The sequence below is a fragment of the Tupaia chinensis genome, unplaced genomic scaffold, assembly GCF_000334495.1.
Source record: "Tupaia chinensis unplaced genomic scaffold, TupChi_1.0 Scaffold000161_1, whole genome shotgun sequence".
In the NCBI taxonomy this organism is placed as follows: domain Eukaryota; kingdom Metazoa; phylum Chordata; class Mammalia; order Scandentia; family Tupaiidae; genus Tupaia; species Tupaia belangeri.
The window spans coordinates 1,460,013-1,482,196 of record NW_006159632.1 but is presented as its reverse complement, the minus strand read 5'-3'; the positions used below and the strand labels follow the sequence as shown (position 1 = coordinate 1,482,196).

The 22,184-nt window shown below is 46.2% G+C and overlaps 1 protein-coding gene across 1 annotated transcript in view; it reads right to left on the bottom strand.

Annotated features, from left to right (window-relative positions):
- HEATR1 (HEAT repeat containing 1) overlaps positions 1 to 22,184 on the bottom strand; it is a gene marked incomplete at its 5' end in the record, with an annotated part of 61,401 nt that overhangs the window by 31,805 nt on the left and 7,412 nt on the right. Inside the window, 16 exon segments of the mRNA XM_014586803.1 lie at positions 1,028 to 1,220; positions 2,181 to 2,317; positions 2,479 to 2,662; positions 5,495 to 5,686; positions 6,261 to 6,382; positions 6,701 to 6,912; positions 8,331 to 8,419; positions 8,621 to 8,716; positions 11,511 to 11,618; positions 12,702 to 12,819; positions 14,561 to 14,671; positions 15,685 to 15,787; positions 17,606 to 17,739; positions 18,614 to 18,825; positions 19,557 to 19,697; positions 20,224 to 20,325. Of these exon segments, the coding sequence (XP_014442289.1) occupies positions 1,028 to 1,220; positions 2,181 to 2,317; positions 2,479 to 2,662; positions 5,495 to 5,686; positions 6,261 to 6,382; positions 6,701 to 6,912; positions 8,331 to 8,419; positions 8,621 to 8,716; positions 11,511 to 11,618; positions 12,702 to 12,819; positions 14,561 to 14,671; positions 15,685 to 15,787; positions 17,606 to 17,739; positions 18,614 to 18,825; positions 19,557 to 19,697; positions 20,224 to 20,325 (2,254 nt within the window).

Sequence of the window (22,184 nt, the reverse complement as noted above, 5' to 3'; positions counted from 1 at the left end):
TCAACTTCTTTCTCCTTTCTCTTTAGCAGTTCATTATCTCTCTTCTCTTCCGTCTCTGTTAGCTTAGACATTATAAATGATCTGAATTCCTTATCAGACATTTCCATGATTTTCACCAAACTGCTTGTGGATGAAGAAGAGTTACTCTTTTCCCTTGGAGGAGAGGTATTTTTTCGTTTTCCCATATTTCTCGTGATCCGGTGGTGATTTCTTGTCATCTGATAGATGTGGTGTTTCTTTCAAATTCTTGAAGTTCAGCCTTAATGTTCAGGAGGAAGCAGGCAGAGGTGATCTAGAATCTCTTTGCCGTTCTATTGTGATCACTGGTGCAGCAGATTCTGTAGGTAGTGGGGAATATTTTAACCCTATTAGTATTTGGATGTTTAGCTGCAGTGCTCTTAGATTGCTAGCTCATTTGTTGGAGGTTGAATTATTAGTAGAAAATCTTCATTCCCTTAAAAATTTAGTTCACTGTCGCCATGTGGAACCTTCTCCTGAAGGCCCGTGGCTTCTTCCCCGTTTCTATTCTTAACCTTTTGTGTTTGGTGAGATTTTGCAAGAGTCATTATTAACTTAAAAGTAATACTTGGGGAACCAGCAGGTGGCATGGTGGTTAAGGCAATGACTCGCTACATGGCCAACCACAGTTCGAGTCCCAGACTGGAGGCTTAAAAATCATTCCAGGTACATATGTGTGCATGCCCAAAATCCTGACAGAAGAATGGAGGAGAAGGGATTACAACATGGCCATCTCCCCTTAGAGAGCCAATTTCTCACTTTCCCTCTCTCTCAAGGACTCTGCCTCTCCCCGGGAAGCCCATCCACCCTATAGCAAAAACCTTAAAAAAAAAAAAAAAAAAAAAAAAAAGGAAATAATCCTCAGAAGTAACCAGAAAAATTATACACACATATACCTATTTCCAACAAATAGAGTTACGATTTTCCAAACTGCAGTTAACCCATGCACCTCACAGGGAGAAAGTGTGAACAGTCGCTTATGACAGCACGACGCTGGGCCTCTCAGTACCTGGAGAAGACGGGGATGCCAGCTGGCGTCTGCACTGTGTCTGCTGAGTGGAGAGCACGGCACAGCCCGCGTACAGGGCCTGCGTCTGCAGGGCCGTGTTCACACTGCAGTTGAGAGGGTTTGAAAGGCTGGAGCCATAGGTCCATAAAACAGAAAAGAACTTGAATAACTGAAATACACCATCTAGATGTACCTAGTTAAAAAACACAAAACAAAAACAGAAACATAAGAAAGTTTAATTCTTACTCAAGTAAGCTGGTCTAACCCCTTTCCAGTAGAGCATGGTTATAAAACACGCGGTCTCTGCGTTTACAGCCTCTGGACCCCTGGTCTCCCAACCCCCGGGAATATGCAGACGGGGCAACGCTCAGAAGCCCTACTGTAACCACGCCTGCGAACACCCGACAGATGACGAGCTCGCTAAGCAGAAATGGAGAGAAGCATGGCTGGCCTCTGGGAAGCCTCGTCAGGAGTGAGCCTGGAGTGCAGTGGTCAGATGAGTCTGGCAATGCCGGGCTTACATCCAGAGGCCTTGGGCGCTCCATGTGCAGCCTGGGTCTGGCTGGCGTGAGACACGGGCAGGGCAGAGGCTGACCAGGGGCGGGCGACAGGAAGGACTAGGCCTGGGTGTGATGTCCTAAGGAGTTGTTGTGGCATGGCTGCTGTGGGCCCCCTGAGCATCAGTATTCTCGTCTGTAAATGGTATTAACCAGCCAAACAGGTTGGGCTGTTGCGGTTTTTTGTTTTTGTTTTTGCCAGAAAGCACATACACTTGCCAGAGAGAGACAGACAAAGATGGGGGCAGAAAGCACCTCTCAATGGGGTGTGGTCACACTGCGATCCCTTTCCCTCCACCTCTCCATCCTACTGAGGTCTGGGGCTACCATGTATGCATGTGTGCACACAGGTGCCTGGTGTGTTTTCAAGCTTCTGGGACTGGGAGTCAATCTCGGTCGGCCACTGGGCTACAGAGAGGCCTTCCACAGTCCCAGGGTGCAGCAATGCCCGCGTCTGCCCAGCTGCCGGCCGTGCCACTGCGTACTACTGACACAGCAGCATAGACCTCACTGTTATACGCCACTTTTCATTCCCACTAAAGACGGCCCCAGCAGAAATGACCACCCATGGCCCCTCTGAGGGACGAGCCGGGCACCTGTCGGAAAAGTCGCATCAGGACCCTGAAGTGAACGGCGCCAGTGCCACCGAGAATCAGCTCGAAGAGCCGGACGAGCAGGCACAGGTACTCTCTGCTGTCCTCTCGCAGTCGTTCAGGATTCCACCACACGGCATCTGCACGGGCGGGGGGGGGGGGCGTCTGCCGGGGCGGGGGGGGGGGACGATGACGCACGTGTGCACTGGCTGCTGGGAGCCGTTCCCTCGAGACTGAGGGTTCGGGTGGAGTCCGTCACTCAGGCCTGCGGAGCACCTCACAGAGGACTGATGTGTCCTACCTTTAGGAAAAGACGCAGGGGCCTTTAGCGCATAAATAAAACTTTTCAAGGAGAACACGAGTAAAACGGAGTCCTCCACCGCGACCCTTTGGGCCCTGCCGAGCTGCTCCACGTAATGTGCCCACAGCTCCACTGGCAAGGTGCTGTCCTTCATCAGCTCAAGGTGCCATTCTGCGGGGATTTCCTGAAACAGCAAAAGCAGCAGACTAGCACAAACCCAAGACGTCATGGTCTGCTGGGCGACGGCCAAGGGTGCCAGGCCCACTCGGGTCACATGCACTATGGGCCTCTGCGCATTCAGTGAAGAGATGAATCGTTCTCACCAGACTTTTACAGATGTCTCCTGCTACTCATAAGGAAAGACACAGACAAGTTAAACATGGCCTCATTCCATCTCCATTTTACCTTAAAATACTATTTCTTTTGAGAGGTTTTTTGCTATAGGGCACATGTGCTCGCCATAAAGACAGAGAGCGAGAAATCACCTTCCCGGGGGAATGGCCACACCACAATCCCTTCTCCTCCACTCTCTTCTCAGGATCTTGGGCACGCATGTACATGCACTCAGCATGAGTTTAAGCCACTGGGTCCGGGATTCGAACCATGGTCAACCACATGGGAGTCCAGAGACATAGCCATTACACCAACTGCTGGTCCCCCTTAAAATACTATTTCGAAATAAACTTTATTCAGATAAATTTTGTTTACCAAATAAAGATCAGAAAAAAATATGCATGTTTCCGAGCAGAAAGATAAGGCTTTAGAGTTCCTAGGATCTTTAAAGGGACTTCTCATTTCACATTTTTACTGTTACTCTCAAGAAGGCATGGTAAAAATTTCCAAACTGCAGGTGATATTTTCCAACAAAATGTTCGAAGTAAAAATCACACTGTAAATTCAGAAGTGCAGGTGTGGAAACATGACAAATGACACTCTGTACATGCAACACAATAGTAATCGGGGACAGGGTCATCAAGTCAGATCTATGAGATAATGTCTTTAGTGATGGATCTGATTGGCTCAAACTATAGCTATGTCTAAAAATATGCTCGTAGGGGCCAGCAGGTGATGTGGTGATTAAGGGCGCTAGACTCACACATGGCGGACCATGGTTTGAGTCCCGGGCCTGGTGGCTTACTTTCTCGCTTTCCTTGTCTCTGTCTCTCTGGTAAACTAAAATAAATAGCATTAAATAATTATTTATATTGTTCATAATCCTCAGAAGGGGTATTAAAATAAATCTACTTGTGTATAGAAACTTAATTTGCCCATAATTTTTACACTGAGAACAAGTACAATTCAGGTTATTAAACTTTACAAAAGCCACAAAGAAGGTAGAAGCTAAGAAAGGCCACCTGCTTTTTATTAGGTCACCAGGAGAGTCAAGACATATTTTCCTATGCAAAAACGCATCATGACTTTCCCAATGACCCAATAAAATATAAAGATTCATTGTGTCAACGCTTACTTAATTTTAGTTAATAATAGCCATGAACAGAACATATAAAATCCAAGGATACATATAAATGTAAAAAAAGAAAATGTTAATTCACTTAGCAAATCCTATAATGAAGAGCACTCTGAAATTTGGAGGTCAAATAAAAATGAAATACTATTAAATAAGGCAGACATAAAAAGAAATAATCTTTAAGCCAGCAGATGGCATGGTGATTAAGGCTCTGGACTCCCACATGGCCGGCTGCAGTTAGACTCCTAGACTTAGTGGCCCGAAAATCATGCTGGGCGTGTTTGCATGCAGGCACCAAATTCTAGGAGGATGCAAAAGAAACTGCAGTGTGGCCATTTCCTCTTGCCCCAGGGGGGTGATTTCTCACATCCCTCCCCACCTCAGTCTCTCTTGCATCCTATGGCAAAATCCTAAAGAAAAAAAAAACTAAACAAAAGACCCTTGTCACTTTGAGATGGACAGTAGGTAAAAATACAAACAGCTGAATGTCCCTTAATAATACTGTCAGAGACCACAATAATCTAGAGCAATCCAAATCTAATGTAAGATTAACATTTAAAAACATGCACAATCTACTTCTGGTAAATAATAGCATGAAGTACTTTTTTCCAAACACTGACACACCGAGTGAATGTGCCATCACTGCAGTGCTCGGAATCGCTCGGATGGTCACTCACTGCAGATAAAGTGAGAGGTGACCAGCACATGAAAACACTACAGGCTGGGGACCAGCAGGCAGAGTAATGGTTGTGTCACTGGACGCCCATGTAGTCAACTGCAGTTTGAGTCCTAGACCTGGTGGCTTAAAATTCATACTGTGTGCATGCCCAAGATCTCGAAAGGATGGAGGAGAAGGAAGCGTAGCATGGCCATTCCCCCTGCAGGGGTGATTCCTCACTTCGTTTCTCTGATGAGCACAAGTGCCCTATTGGAAAAAAAAAAAAAACCAAAAAAGTCTCTTTTTAAGAAAATAGACGGGCTGGCATGTAGCGTGGTGGTTAAGGATGCTGGATTCCCACATGGCCAACCATGGTTCAAGTCTCTTTTTCTCTCTCTCCTCTCTAGATCTCGCTCTGCTCCTATCTAGTCCAATTAAAATAAATAAATAAATAAATAAATAAATAAATAAATAAAGTTAAGTAAAAAAACTTAAAAACAAGTTAGCAGTTTGTCAGTTGCAGACGGCGTAATGGCTAGGTCACTGGACTCCCATGTAGTCGACTCTGGTTCGAGTCCCGGACCCGGTGGCTTAAACTCAGGCCAGGCGCATGTGTGTGTACCGAAGATCCCGAGAGGAGAATGGAAGAGAAGGGATTGCAATGTCACCATCCCCTCTGGGGGGGGGGGTGATTTCTTGCTTTCTGTCTCTCTTTCTGGTGAGCACACGCGCCCTATAGCAAAAACCTCTCCAAAGGACAAACAAAAGAACTACAGGCTGAAATTCTCATTCAAGTGAATTTCCTACGGAAGCAAGAGAGCACCCACCCGCCCCGCTGCCACCCGAGCCTGCCCCGCAGCGCGCCTGGCCCCGAGTGCCCATGCTCTCACCACCGCCGTGATGGTCCTCTCGAGCTTCCGTACTCTGCTCTGCAACAAACCGAAGACTCTCCTCGCAAATGGAAAGTGAGTTTCTTCTAAGGATGAACAGCAAGAGACGAGCACAGACAGGATCACATGAGACGTCACTTTCTGCTTCAGGCTAAAGGACTCCTTTTCACCAACGCTTATTAAATCCTCCACCTGAGAAAAAAAACACGCTCCATTACCGGCAGCTCTGGACTGCTACACAATGGCCTTCGCCATCGCAGGCCCACCCCGGCGTTATGTTTACAGTGAAAAGTGAGACGACAGATCCAAACAGCGACTTCTAAGTGACTATAAAAATAAGTACTTTCTGATGTTATAATGAACATAATTACCCTTGCCAACTGGCAAATGCACTTAAACCACACATCTAATACCTTTACGAAGGCTTAATTCCTAAGCAAAAACAATCTTCTCTTCTTTTAACATTTATTTTTGACAAAATATGACACTAACATTTTAAATGACCATGAGAAAAAATGAAGGTGAAAAAAGACACAGTACTTACACTGGTCTAACGTACACACACTGCCGAACCTGACATAAAATGTTAAGGATTTCAAGTATTCTGCAGAACATACTCAACAAGGCTGTGCTTGTATGAAGCAAAACAATCAAAGTCCTCAAGGACACAAGCACATTTTAAAAGAAGAGGAGCCCAGTGGAGCAAAGGCGAGAATTTGATGAGTGCCCAAGAAGGCCACGCAGGGGAGGGCCCTGAGCAGCTCACCAGCCGGAGCATCGAAGGCCGGTCTCCTGACGTTATATTGTCAGCCAGCACCTGAGTCATCTTCTGATTTGCTGCACCAATCAGCTGTCCTGACGCTGTGCTTTTAATCACACTTCCAAGAGCTACAAAAGAAACGGGACAGAGAGCGAGCCCTAGGTTATGCAAAGGAAATAAACTAGGCAGGATTTTTAGTATTTCTCTGTGAATTTTTATTTTTCCTTTTTATTTTTATATTATTTTTTTTTATCCTTTTTTTTTTTTTCCCTTTTATCCAATTTAGAATTTGTCCTTTACAGTGTATACGTTTTATTTTGGTAGAAGTTTTTAGAAATTGTGTCAGCACATAACAACTTCAAAGGGCAAATAAGGTCATTTTAACTTCTCTTGTTTCAAGTGTCACCTGTTCAGCTTTCCTAATACAAAACGACTGGATTTCTTACCTTCTTCCCAACCTCTGAATAAAGGGTGCAGAGAGCAGAGTCCTGATTTTGATAAATGCACGGCCATTTGCACTTCGGCAGACTCCACGTCGCTGCTACTGATGACCATGAATGGCAGCAGGCGCACAGCCACCTGAGTGGACAGCTGGTGGCTCCCACCCAGCACTTCCTCTCTAATCAGCACACCCGCTGCTACCTCCAGCACCGTGTACCTAGAAGGTAAGACAGCACATTCGCTCGGACACACCAGGCTTCCATTCAGTGAAAACTCATTTCAGCTAGCTGACAGCAGCCTGGCCTTCTCACCAGAAAGACTACTCACTCAGACATCACGAAGAGCCACGTCAATGAAGGGGTCACGTGTGATATAATGGTAAACTGCTAACCCTGTCTGATCTTGTGTGTGTGTGTAAACCCTTAGAGTAACCACAGAATGGAACACAACACTGGATGTCTCAGCCCCACTGGAAATGAGATTCACTCGGGCATCTAGAACATACTAAATGGAGCACACCCTGTGTGACAGGTAACTACCTGGGGACAGACACGAACACGTGGTCAGGTTGCACCCTCGAAGGAGCTTAGCCGAAATGCCAAAAATGAAAGAACTAGCTATTCAAATACAGAGAACATCATGCACCTCTAAACTAATTTTTTTCTTTTAAATTGTCACTCTGGGGCTGGCAGGTGGCATGGTGGTTAAGGGCACTGGACATCCACAAGACTGGATCTGGAGGCTTGCTTTCTCATTTTTCTCTCTCACTCTGTCCCTCTCTGGTCAAATAAAAATAAATAAACAAATAAAACAATTCAAATAAGTAAATAAATAAACTGCCACGCATTTCCCAGAGACAGGGAGAGTAAGCACCCCCAATGGGGCACAGCTGCACGGTAATCCCATCTCCCCTTCCCTATCCTGTTGGGTCTTGGGGCCCACACACACACATATCTGTGTCTCTCAAGTCACAGGGGCTGGGATTCAAACCAGAGTTGGCCATGTGGGATCCAGCTCCCTTTACCACCAGGCTTTGAGGCTGTCCCTGAACTTATTTTTCAATTTAATACACCTGGACTTGTTTTGAATTTTTGTACGGGGGTGGAGGCAGTGTCTATGAAACTTCATGGAAAATGCACATTATAAATTTCAAAATTTTTGCACCAAAATGTATTATAGTTGTCCACAAAATTTTTGAACTCATATTTCATTAATAGAAAGTTCAAACACAGAGAACAGCATCATCAGAAACCACAATTAGCATTATAATGCAAACCAGTATATAGCATTAAGATCTGTTGAGGGGCCAGGCCCACAGCCTGGTGGGTACAGGAGCTGATCCTACATGACCAACCGTGGTTTGAATCCAGTCCTGTCAGCCTCAGAAACACACCAGGCAGATGTGCTTGCATTTCCAAAATCCTGACGGGATGGAGAAGGAAGAGACGACAGCGAGAGCAGCCACTAGGGGTGCTTTCTCCCTCTCTCAGTCTCTCTGATGAATGCACAAGCCCCCTAGCAAGGTCACGTAACCACATCATAAACTAAGAAAATGTTAAAAAATTAAAGAAAATCCATGTGACACCAATGTAAGAACCCCAACAGTTCCTAACAGCAGGGGAAGTGTGTACATACCAGTCTCTAATCTTGGAGAGTTCTGCTCTCTGGAAGAGACGGAGAAGACTGGAAACAGTCACTTCGGAGCTAAAGTGCTGTTTGAACATCTGGAGAGAAGAAGCACCTGTGAGAAATTTCTGCCTGTCTCTAACACATACAGTGCTTACTTGCCTGTGCTCTCAAGAAAGTCAATTTTCAAAGGAAATGTAGTTTCCAAACATACGAATGCCCAGAGCAGAGAATTACATGAGGACAAGAAAAATTTGCAAAAAAAAAAAGTGTGTATCTGAACAAACAAATTCACTCACCTCGAAAGCACTGACAGCTGATAAAACAACATCAATGTTATCATCAGCCAATCGGGCCAGAATAGCTTCTTTTATAAAAGACTCATCAATACTCTCCTGAGCAATAGGAAAAAAAAAAAATTAGCTGTTGCTTACAGCCTAAGACGAGTGCAGATAGGAAGCCTGGCCTTTGCACTCCAGAACACCAGCCCAGGAACACAGCCCTGCCTCGGGGGACCCAGTGCTGCTCAGCCAGCTAATCTCTAAGGGCCTTGGAGATTACTAACTGGTACAAGCCTTTTCCAGTTGCCTGGAAAGTACAGTAAATTATGTATGCTCCGAATACAATTTTTGTATTAAGGAATTCACCTTGCTAAAAGAGGCCTGATGTTGACACTGCACAGACTAAAGAGCAAGAATGTCTAGGTCTGAATCCAAGCTTTAGCACTTGACTGCTCGTGGTCTGGCGAGTTAGCATCTCTGGGCCTCCTGGTGTGACTGCCTACAACAGAGCTGCTGTCGTTAATACCCACAGAGAGGTGCTGGACGGTTACCAAATGCCAGTGCTAAGCGCCATGCTTCATGGAGAGCGAGTACTGCTCAAAGTGAGCTACTAGTACTTAGATTTTCTTAAAGAATTATTTTAATTTTATTTATTATTATTATTATTATTTGACCAGAGAGAGAAAGAAAGGGAAAGTCAGAGAGCAAGCCACCAGGTCTGGGACTTGAACCATGGTTGACTATGTGGGAGTTCAGCGCCCTAACCTCCATGCCACCGGCTGGCCCCAGTACCTAGATTTTTATAAGGATAAGCACACATGTATTGCAGAAACCAGTCTGCCAAAAACAGATTCTTTTCATTTTTTTTAAAGTACTAAATGAAAGCAAGAACACGTAAGCATGCCCTCATTCAGTCACCAAGAAAGAAGACTGCCCGTTAACCCAAACATACCCCCACTTGTACGCAGTGCGGGAAAACCACCGAATCACATGAGGCCAAGGAGAGCGCAGTGATAATGCCACTGGCCCCCAAGTTAAAGGCCTGGGTCCTGGGACCTCCCTGAGCAGGCGTGGCATGTATGTCTGCAACCCAGGTCGACGGGGACTGGAGCGCATCTACTGTGAAAAACCAGAGGACTGGGGCTGGCAGGTGGCGTGGTGGTTAAGGCAGCTGGAGTCCCACATGGCTGACCACAGTTCAAGTCCCAGACCTGGCAGCTTGCTTTCTCACTTTCCTTCTCTTTCTCTCTGGTCAACTTAAAAAAAAAAAAAAAAAAAAAAAAAAGACAAGACAGTGAATAAAATTAATTGTTAAATAATTATTAAAACATGAAAAGTTAGAGGACGATACCTCTCCTCTCTCATGGATGAGTTAAAAAAGCTTACAAACAAAACAAAACACTTATGAAAAATATAAGTCTTTTTGTTGGGAGAAAGCTAAAACCCCTAGAATGTGCAAAAATTAAGTTAGGATACTGGTCCCAAGATCAACCATGCCTACATAAACATTCTCTTAGATCCTAGTGCTGCTTTAAAGTCCATTTAAAACAAGCTAAATAAAACATTCAAGAAAATATCACCAGTAAACTAATTTAGCAAAAAACGTGCAGGTATTACTTGAATGACAAAAGCTGAAAAAACCATTCTTTTTGAATCATTGCAGTCTTCGTATGACGGCTTTTGGTATAAATACATTACCAATTAAGCCAGGCTCTACACTTCTTACTTAAAGCCATAAAAATTTAAAAAATAAATAAATAAACAAACTGCAGCTACAGAAACCATGAAACAGTGTTCAGAAGTTATCAATCAGATGTCTCAGAACACACACTCGCGCAAAATCGAAACTACAACCAGCAGTGCAGACAGTGCCCCGCCTCAGGGGCCAGAAGTCACAAGAGAAGCCAGGGCTGGGCTCCCAGGCCCACCTGCACAAGCCCAGAGAAGGCTGCAGTGGGCCAGTAACCCTGGCTAACTAGGTGGGGCAGGACTGCGAGAGACCCTGTCAACAGTATCCATCTACCTCTCCCTCTGCCTGTCCCTTGAAAAGTTACAAAACTTAAGACTATCAAATCAAATTACACAAATAAAAATAAAATTACCAAATAGGTGATCAGACCCTATGAATTTTGGTCTACAAAGGCCAGCTTGATGGACACTGAACGAGGGGCCAGCAGATGCACAGCGGTTATGTCCCTCGACTCCCACATGGCCAACCAGGTTAAGTCCTGGGCCTGGTGATCTGAAACACGCTGGGCACGTGGGTAAGCGCCCAACACCCCAGGAAGAGAATGGAGAAGGGACTGTAGTGTGGCCATCCCTCCTGGGGGATTTCTCACTTTCCTTCTTGTCTCTCTCCCCACCCTCAACCTCTGTGATACACTTGCCCTAAGGCAAAAACCGCTAAGAAAACAGAAAAACACTGAAGTAAGGGCCAGATGGCAGCACAGTGGTAAAACACAATACCCTGAGGCTGACCACATGGGGAGGTTCCAGCTTCAGGTCCCAAGATGTCCCTGAGTGTACCAGGAAAGCAGTACCCATGACCCAGGGTTGGTTGGAGCTGCACACGGATCGCAGCAACAAGGCCCTGCTGAAGGTGCTGTCGATCTGTTTCTCTCACTTACGGAACAAGCAGGTGAGTCAATTTAGAAACGTGACCTAAAGTCAAGTCAGTAATTTGCGACGGGGAAATACCGCACAGCAGTCATCAGGCCAGGCCGAAACAGCAGCTATCAGCACATCGTCCACCCTGACTCGGCACTCGGTGTGAGCCCTCGCGTCCGTGGCTCCGTTATCTCCCTAACTGCGTATGATCACCGCTAACTCAGCACCTCCCAGTTCTTACTCTAGGCCTGCACTGCTCATCCCAAAGGGAAAACCGGAGGTGAAAACCTGTGCCACAAACCTCTGATGTCTTCATGACACTTTTCAGGTGATTCACAGCCAGAAGTCTCACGGGAGCAAGTGGATGGTTCAGGCTAAGCATCAAGGAGGTGTCAGAATCGGCTAAAAACTGTAAGTTCAACATGATTACCAGCTGACCCCACTCAACCCAAGAACACAACCTGAGAGAACTGCTCTGACTGCCCGACACTGTCGCAACCACCTAACTGTCAGCACTAAAGAGCAACTCCTGAACATGCGCAGTTACAACAGAGGAAATCTCTATTCATGGAGTGATTTCATCAATCCCCGTGTCTGAGTGTAGGTCTGAGTCTTCAAGTGACTCTGTACTCTATGAGCACGTCTGTAAAGTGAAACGCACCAAGAGGAGCTGCATGAGCACTCGGTGAGGAAGGACTGCAGCTTGTCTACACTAGCACTCGGTGGGAACAGACTGTAGTTTGCCTACGCTAGCGCTCGGTGGAGACGGACTGCAGCACGCCTACAAACTTCTGCATTGGGACCAGCAGTTGGCGTAATGGCTATGTCGCTGGACTCTCATGTAGTCGACCATGGTTTGAGTACCAGACCTGGTGGCTTAAACTCACGGTGGACACGTGTGCATGCGTGCCCAAGATCCCAAGAGGAGAATGGAGGAGAAGGGATTGCGGCATGGCCATCCCCTCTGGGGGTGATTTCTCGCTTTTTGTCTCTCTGTTTCTCTCTGTCTTTCTGGTGAGCGCACGCACCCTATAGCAAAAACCTCACCCAAAACAAAAACAAAAACTAAAACAAACAAAGAAACAACTTCTGCATCAGTGTCTAAGTTCTAATACAAAGACAGGGTTGATGGACCACATAATCTCAAATTTTAACACATAATCTCAAATTTTAACATGATTGTCAACGGCTTCACTGTAATCAATATTCAACAACTTCAACAGCAACAAGTGGCCAGTGGGGCCACCCCAACAGACGCCTGTGGGCAGGTCTTGGGTGACTGGCCATGAGCCTCAGTCTGAAATCACCGAGCGCTGCGTCCCCTGAAGCACCTGTTCGCAGTTATTAAACCCACGGCACTGTTCTTCCATCATTCGACTCTTGCCCTAGGACCCTACTCATCTTTCCAGATGGAGGAAGCAGCAAACCCCCGTGGGGCTCTCCAGATAACCAGGTGCACCCCTGCTCGTCCTCAATCCTTAGAACGGCATACCTGGTACTTCCCTCCCCCCATGGACAGGGAGATGAACTGATGGAAGAGCTCTTGTTTTTTAAGATCGGTCACCTCCTTCAGGTGTTCCTCTAACACAACGTCCAATGTCCTGGGGTACCTGGGAAGAGGTTAGCGAGTTAACCCACTGTTCTCAGAAAGCTGTTAACTGCATACGCCATGCAAGTGCAAAGAGATTTAAAACACGATTTCAAAAACTATCAAAATTCAGCCCATAGGTGGCTCGGAGGTGTTGGATCCTACATGGTTGACTTATGGGTGAAGTCCCAGACCCTACGGGTTGAAAATCATGCTGGGCACATGTGTGTGTGTGTGCTGAAAATCTTGAAAGGAGAATGGAGAAGGAACTGAGGCATGGTCATCTCCACTGGAAGATGATTTCTCACTTTCTCCCTCTCTATCTCAGGCAAACACATGTTCCCTATAGCAAAAATTAAATAATTACTGAAAAGGTGACATAAACTTTTTTATAAGAATTATTTATTGGGACCAGCAGTTAGCATAATGGCTATGTCACTGGACTCCCATAGTTGACCGCGGTTCGCGTCCCGGACCAGGTAACTTAAAACTCACGCCGGGCACGTGTGCGTACGTGCCCAAGATCCTGAGAGGAGAATGGAGGAGAAGAGATTGTGGCGTGGCCAACCCCCCTGGGGGGGGTGATCTCTCGCTTTCTGTCTCTCTGTCTCTGTCTGGCAAGCGCACACGCCCTATAGCAAAAACATCTCCAAAAAAGAAAAAAGGAATTATTATTATTATTGTCAATATTATTTTTCACTTGAGTTTTGCCAGAGAGAAAGCAAGCCGCCAGGTCCGGGACTCAAACCATGGCCGGCCATGTGGGAATTCCAACATCTTAACCACCATGCCACCTGCTGGCCCAAGGTGACATAAACTTTAACAAATAGTATATACAAAACCAAATGACACAGATCAAGTTGGTGACTATATCAATCCAATAACAAAAGTAGTCTCTACATTTGAAAAAAAAACTAATAGTCATTTCACGCTGGGCATGTGTACATGTGTGCTTGAAATCCAGAGGAGACTGGAGAAGGCATATCACTCCGGGGGGAGGGGGCGTTGCTTTCTCACCCTGTTTCTCCCTCCCTCTCTCACTGTCTACAGCGAGCTCATGCATCCTATAGCAAATTTTAAAAGTTTTTTTTTTTTTCCCCACAGCCCTCACAGAATCCCTATTTCCTTATATTTCAAATACTAATTCCGAGGCCAGCAGGTGGCAAGGGGTTAGGGTACAGATTCCCACACGGCCGACCTTGGTTCAGTGCCATACCTGACAGAATGAAAACCATGCAGGGTACACATGTGCTTGTGTCTAAAATCCCAAGGAGGGAATGGGGGAGAAAGGATTGTGGCATGGCCATCACCTTGGTGGGTACTTTCTCATTTTTGCCTCTCTCCAGTAAATCTATGTACCCTATGGCAAAAAATAAATAAATAATAAATAAAATTCCTATACTCACCTGTTCTCGAAAAGAAGGGGAAAAAAGGAAAAGAAAGGCCAATCTCTTCACAATTCACTAAATGAAGGCTCATAGGCCAACCTGTATTCTGGTGGTGAAGGCAACCACACCCAACATGGCAAACTATGCAGCTGTTTGAAAGCGCACTGGGCTTGTGTGCACCCAGAACCGCAGAAGGATGGTGGCGTGACCCATCCCCGAAGGGGTGCTTTCTTACGTTCCCTTTCCCTTTGGCAAGCGTAAGCACCCTCTGGCAAAAATTTAAATTAAGAAATAAAAAAGAGAAAGACGTGGTTTGTGAATGTCTTCACAGACCAAGAGGCACCTGTGAGAGAGGAACAGGTACACACAACTTACTTGCTTTCCAGAAGTCTGACGAGTGGGAGAAACTGCTCGTTAAGCAGAGACACTTCGCCAGGCCCAATTCCTTCCTGGGAACAGTACGACACATACTCTTCAAAAAGAAGGCTGCAATGGAAGCAGAGACCAGCAGTCATGAGTTACTGCTCGCTGAGCCCCAACCAGTCCTGGTGCTCCAGAAACGTAGTCTCTAATTGCCACCCCTCTACGAGGTAGAAATCAGAAACACTTCATCTTACAGACAAAGGAGTGAGCCCTTCGGTGCCATGAAAATCAGGGTGGGGCTTTCATTTAAAATCCCAGTCTGATCCCAGAGCCTAGGCTCTCCATGGTACTTCAGGCGTCCACCTACACTCAATACACAAGCTAAGCCTCCAAGCACAGACAAGAATGACACAGCAGGCAGGCACAAGCCCAAAGGCATACCACGGCAAAGCAGGGAAGGGGTCTGACCGCCACTATCTCCTCCCCTCCAGGCAGTGGCAGGGGCAGGACTCACACCTACGCCTGAGTCTCTACAAGGCCTACATTCTTACTCTACAGGCTGCCCTTCAATTAAAAGAAAAAAGGGAGACTGAGGGACGTAACCTTTGCTCCACACCTACCCTCAACATCAAGTTTCTAACTGGTATTGACTGAGTATCAACTGTGAAATATAGTTTCAGTTAGGGTCCATTTATTAGCAGAACACATCAAACGGCCACAAATCATGTTTAGTTAAAACCCAAATTCAGCTTAACCACTAGCTTTCCAACTCCATCTGTACATATTAAAGTAAGCAATGGGCCAGCAGATGGCATGGTGGTTAAGGTGCTAGATTCCCACATAATCGACTGAGGTTCAAGTCTTAGACCTATGGCTTGAAGATGGCAATGAATAAACAGGTCAATAAATAAATGTGCCTTAAAAAAGTCAAAAATAAATTAAAAAAAAAGAGTAAAAACCTCATTTGCCTTTTATGCTGTCACGATTATTGCATTAAATATCTGAAATTAATGAAGTGATATAGACAAACCAAGATATACATTAGAAAGGGACACTAGAAAACTGCTGACCAACCCTAAAACGTATACCGAGCCATAAAAATGTAACTCGAAAGCACGTCAAAAATCAGCTTTTACCTAGCCAACAGGTGGTCTAAGTCATTCTTCAGAGAGATCTTTGTAAGTATAGCTTCCAAGAGTCTCTTGTAGATTGGACCATCCACCCCTTCAGCTTCTTCTCCTTATTAAGGGACAGAATAAAACTGAGTTGGAGAACATTATTTTTGCAAGCTCAGTGTTCAATTTTACTTGTTGCAGAATATACTTTAAGACTAATTTTAAAGCACGTACCTCGACATCCAACTTCTAAACCACTTTCAAAAGTACAGTTGCCTATTTAGTTGTTCACCTTTTGTAAAGTGTTTCCATATACATTACCTTCGCTGTCCTTTCCCTGAAATTCTACACATTTTTAATAACTACCATCATGCTTCTCTCAGTAATCAGACAGAAGTGCAAAATCAGTCTTGCCCAGGTGCCGTTATAAGTTAGTGGTGAAGCTGAGCCACCAACTTAGATGGACAAACTACAGCCTACCTCTCGTCTCAATACCCCTGCGCGGAGCCCACGGCTACTGCTTCTTACCCCAGACTGCTCACGTGACGCTCATGTGGGGAGTGGGACAGTACTCAACGCCATCACTCAGGAAGGGTACCTTTTTATTTACGCTAGTCATCGTTCCAAAATACAAGACTAATCCGACTTGCTTACATAGCCTCATTTTCTGCAGACTGACGTAATGGTGGGTATGCCTTTCTCAGAGTCACCCATGCAACAATGGTATTCCTTGTCTTTTTGTACCTATTGATAGGTTAAAACAAATAATGTAAATAACTACTCTAATTTGTTTTTTGGCTTTATTATTTGAGTTTTTATGCATGAGATTTTCTTCGACTTATATTTGTAATGACTCCAAGCAGAAGACACTTTATGGAAAATGGATGAGATAGTACTGTAAATGAACCACTGAAGTTATCCAGTAGCTAAATGGCAGAAAAAAGGTTTTACTGGGGACCGGCAGGTGCGTGGTGGTGAGACCCCACACAGCAGACCGCAGCTCCAAGTCCCGGGCCGGGCAGCTGGCGCTCTCACGCTCCCTCCCTCCCTCCTCTGTCCTTCTCAGGTCAAATGAAAAATCAATAAAGCAATAAATGAATAAGATAAATAAAGTTAAATAAAATAACTCTGGAAAAAGTTTGACTCAATAAACTTTTAAATAACATTTATAACTTTAAGTGACACCACAGCTTTTTTACATGTAGAACATTTAAAAACAAATTTAAAAATAAAAAAGAATTCTGAAAAACGCTCAGCTAACGAGGACCTCTCTTCCTTCATGAACTACAGAGGGCACATGCACCCCCAGAAAGAGCGTCCGCAACCCCAGTGTGCTGTGGTCATGGAGCCACCTGTGTTCCCCCACTTCTCCATCCCATCAAGATCTTGGGCACACAAGCCACCTAGGCTGCAATTCAAAATGCAGTCAGCCATGCAGGACATGGCTCCACAAGGTACAGGACTTCACTGCTGGGCTACAAGGCTGGTCCAGACAAGAACCTCCGCAATCCACTGACTAGGGAGCACAAACGTTTCTCACCTGAGAAACAGATTACACAAAAGCCATTGGATGGTAGAACTTTTAAGTATCTTAAAGCTATTAACCAGGATGTGGTTCCCATTTTAACAGGATCAAATCTAAGTCAGTTCATTTCTGGGCGTGAACTATAAGATCATATACCTGGGGACCAGTAGATGGCATAATGGTAACGTTGTCGGACTCCCATGTAGTTGTATCATGGATCGAGTCCCAGACCCAGCGGCTTAAAACTCACACCAGGTGCATATGCGCGTGTGACCAAAATCCCAAGAGGAGAATGGAGGGAAAGGGACTGCAGTGTAGCCATCACCCTTGGGGGATGATTTCCCACTTTCTGTCTCTCTGGCAAGCACACGTGACCTATAGCGAAAATCTCTCTTTAAAAAACAACACAACACATACCTGTGACATGATGAATGATGGAGATGACCAGATGGGGAAGCAGGTAACGCAGAAGAGGACTGATGTCGTGAGTCTGAGAAATCCCGTGAAGTATCGTAATAAGATCAGGAACCTTACACAAATGAGGTAACGGCCTTCGAAGAAGCAAGCACACGTGGCACTGACTTTACAAACGAGGTAACAAGTGGCAGACACGAGACAGCTATCACACACCTTTAACAAGAGGGGTGCACTCAAGGGGCTCGAGGAGGCGGAGGCTGAGGTTCTGGGGCCCACCTGGCTAACCACGGGCAGAGGGGCACGTGTGCCGAACCCCCAAGTAGACTGGAGAAGGGACTGCAACGTGGCCATCACTCCGAGAGGCGATGTCTCACTTTCTCTGTCTTTCTCTAGTGTATGCATGTACCCTCTAGCAAAAACTAAAAAACTGAAAAAAACTTTTTTATCACTTTGAGAGAGAGTTTTGCTATAGGGTGCATGAGACCGAGAGACAGAAAGCAAGAAGTCACCCCCTCGGGGGGGATGGCCAAACTGCGATCACTTCTCCTCTGGAAAACGGGCACACACACCCAGCGGAGTTTAAGCGGCCAGGTCCGGGACTCCAAGTGCAGTCAACTACATGGCAGTCCAGCAACATAACCATTATGCCCTCTGCTGGTCCCTGAAAAAATTTCTAAAAGGGTTCCAGATAATTCCATTTATCTTTTTTTTTTTTAAGAGGTTTTTTTTGCTATAGGACGCGTGTACTCGCCAGACAGAGAGACAGAAAGCGAGAAATCACCCCCAGGGGGGATGGTCACGCCGCAATCCCTTCTCCTCCATTCTCCTCTCGGGATCTTGGGCACGCACGCACACGCGCCCAGTGTGAGTTTAAGCCACCGGGCCCGGGATGCGAACCATGGTCGACTACGTGGGAGTCCAGGACACAGCCATTACGCTAACTGCTGGTTCCCACAATCCCATCTATCTTTAACTAGCGCCCCCCCCAATCAACGTAATCGCACGCACTTTTTCCCCAGGCAGTCCGGCTTCTGTCTCTGCAGGAGCACTGTCAGGCAGCCTAATCCATCCTTGGTCAAAGAGGGGATCCGGGTGACTGTCCTGATGACCTGTGATGCCAAAGAACTCACGAAGGTCTCCTCCATCGTCACTTTCACAGCAATCTGACATATTATCATGTATGTCGCAGCTCTGTAATCTGGTAAAGACGATTTCAATCCCTAAATATTTTTTAAAGTATAAGGAAAATTGATAAGCTACAGTATTTTCTTTTAACTTACCATTTTACTCTGACAAACTAGGAATGCTGTAATTAGACATGAACACATCTTAATGCTCACTGAGGCCACCAGCCTTCCAAAGTGGAGAACTCAGATGTGTCCACTTTCTCTGAGTGGGCAGAGGGACAAGTCATGTCCCAGAAACTCCCAACTCCAACATGTCTATGCACCTGGACAGAAGCCGCAGCCTGCTTCATATGCAAACCCCAGGGCCTGCCATCAGGTCACTAGCACGTGAGCACGCGTCTGATAAGACAGGAATGTGGGACACTCGCAGGAAACGTGCGGCAGCCCTCCCTGGGGCCGAGGACGGCTGCAGGCAGCAGCACGTGGGAAGGGGCAGTGAGACGGAGGCAGCGCGAGGCTGTTGGACAGCTACTCCTTGCGCGGGCTCTGGACTCCATCTCTTTCTGGAAGTAAAGTGACTGGTAGGAAAACAGATCCAGGAGATCAAAGGAGGGCCAGGCAAGTTAAGTTATTCTTAGAGCCCGAAGTAAGGTCCTGCTCCGGTGAATTTTTAAAACAATGGAGGTCATTTTATACCTAGAGTTGAAATCTTATGAACCATCTGAAATAAACTGTAAGTTTGAAATGCTTGTCCATGTGCAATATCCCAAAGACAGACAATCCCTGTAAGGACAGAGCAGGCTAAATCACAGGCGCGGGCCAACCTTCTGGATATACGGGAACAACTTGGCGACGACGTTGTCCGATATGTCTTCAGCGGCCACCAGGGCAGACACGATGGTTGAGGCATAAAAGGCCAGGAGCACCCTTAACTGAGCGGAGCCTCCCTGACATTCAGCAAAAACCTGGGACAAGGGACACAAGAGGGAGAGGCTGACCAGAGTAAGCACACATACATCTATAGCCCTCTTGAACTGCTTCAGGCTTTGACAAGTTTTACCATAAGGGTCTTTAAAATTTCACGGAAAATTTGTACCATGAAAAAACTGTATGAGTTTCCAAAGTTTTGTACCCAAAAAACTGCGTGTTTTAAATCCACAAACTTTTTGGGCTTACCCTCATATTCAACACTGAATAAATAAATACACATGTGGCAAGAATGAACTGCCTTATTATCTTCCTGGCATTTCCAGATGGTCTCTGTTTAAATAGTCACTGTAACCCAAATGTCAAGAAACAGAACAATTAGATTTTCTAAAAAAAGACTCTTGGAAAGAGAAGCCTTGATTCGCAAACTGTTCATGCTCTAAGACAGCAAATCATTTAACCAAAGGAATCTCTTCAAAGTTCCGGTGTTGCATGTTCCCCTCACTTTGGTGCAACCTCTGTGCAGTTACGTGTTCCGTGCTCGTGAGACCACACGTCACTCACCTTGACAGACTGTGTCACCCAAGCACAGATGAAGTCCATGAACCCGAGGTCTTTGTGGCAGTGAGTGATCAAAGTGCCTTTGGCTAAGGGCACTCCGGATTGCTGTTGACAGGACACACCGTTAGACACTCACCAGCAGACCCTTCTCCAAGTACCCGCCCTGCTAGCGCCTCTACACTGCCATGGCTCATCACAGAGGACGTGTCCTGGCACTGCAGTGGTGCCCGGGTGAACAAGCAATGGTGCAGACCTTGAGAATGGGGCACTAGTAAAAATGTGTATCATGAGCTACGTTTTGATACGTATTTAGTTAAATCTGCATTCTCTAGATCTGTAGTCATTTCACTGGTTGGATCAGTTTTTCGGGCCAATGTGACATGGTCCTGTCACAGCTCTGTAAGGACACTAGTAAGTGAAAAAGACGAGGACCTGCCCCCTCTACAATGGTGGTCTCACCACTGGACAGTGCACACGGTCGAGGTGCTCAATCCACCCTGAACAGACAAAAGGCAGCTGTGAGGTGACCCTGACTCAGGGGGAGTCTGGACACCTGGACTGAGCGCGCCCAGGGAGCCGCAGGGAAGGTGCATAGACCAGGGGAAGACAGTTTGGAGGGTGAGCAGTGTACTGAGAAAAATCGGCCTGACTGAACATTCTTCAGGTCAAATGACTCACACCCAAATCTCTGAACCTTTCCTCCAACTAACCACTCCTATCTTCTGCCTCTCACTTATTCTGACCCACCAGCACTCTCGAGCTAGCTCTGCACAGCCCACGTCCTGCCTTGCTGATCCCCATCTGCTCCCGAGCCTGGGTCACTGCGCCCCTCAGCGAAGCTCCGGCTCACAGCCTGACTATTTCCCTCCACTGAGCATTCGATGGGCCATGGGCGAGACGGGAGGCTCCAGGATGGTGCCATCCGGTCCGCTCAGACCCTTTCTGTAGGCGCCACTTCACTCATCAGCACATTCATCCCTAGCATCTTCACAGCTCTAACAATCCCCTAACGCCCTCCTATTTATCTCTACCCTTTTAATTTTTGTATTTTGTTCCTTTATTTCTTCACCTCAAACTTTTCTGTCTTTTTTTTTTTTTTTGGAGACGTTTTTCACTATAGGGCGCGTGCACTCGCCAGACAGAGACAGACAGACAGAAAGTGAGAAATCACCCCCCAGGGGGGATGGTCATGCCGCAATCCCTTCTCCTCCATTCCCCTCTCGGGATCTTGGGCACGCACGCACACGCGCCCGTGAGTTTTAAGCCACCGGGTCCGGGACGTGAACCGCGGTCGACCATGTGGGAGTCCAGCGACATAGCCATTACACTAACTGCTGGTTCCCACCTCAAACTTTTCTTAAGCTCCTTCTTTCCAAAATTTCAAATGTCAATCAGCACGGCAAGTGGAAAAGCACAGACTTTAGGTCACACCGGCATTCAAACCCCAGCTCCCACGTGGCAGTCATGTGAAGCTGACAAATAACTTAATGTTCGGAGCCTGTCCTCATCTGTGGAAGTGGAGTTTCCTGAGAATCCAAGTAACGTAATGTGAAGTGCCAGCCTAACCCAGGCACTAAATCAGAGGGGCCTGTGTTAGTACTGGTTCCCATGGGAACCATGGGGATTGGAAAATGAAGTAGTGCAGGACTTTCCCAAACTCTACCCCTCAATCAAATCTTAAGATTTATAGAGGCCGTAGATGGTATAATGGCTACGATACTGGATTCCCAAATGGCTGACTGTGGTCTGAGTCTCAAACCTGGCAGCTTGACATTCACACTGGGCACGTGTATATGCATGCCCAAAATCCCGAGGAGATTGGAGAAAGGACGGCAGCATGGCAATTCCTCCTGGGGGGTGATTTCTTGCTTTCTGTCTGTCTCTTTGGCGAGCACACATGCCCCATAGCAAAAGCTCTCAAAAAAAAAAAAAAAAAAAAAAAAAAAAATTGTGAGGCCACACTC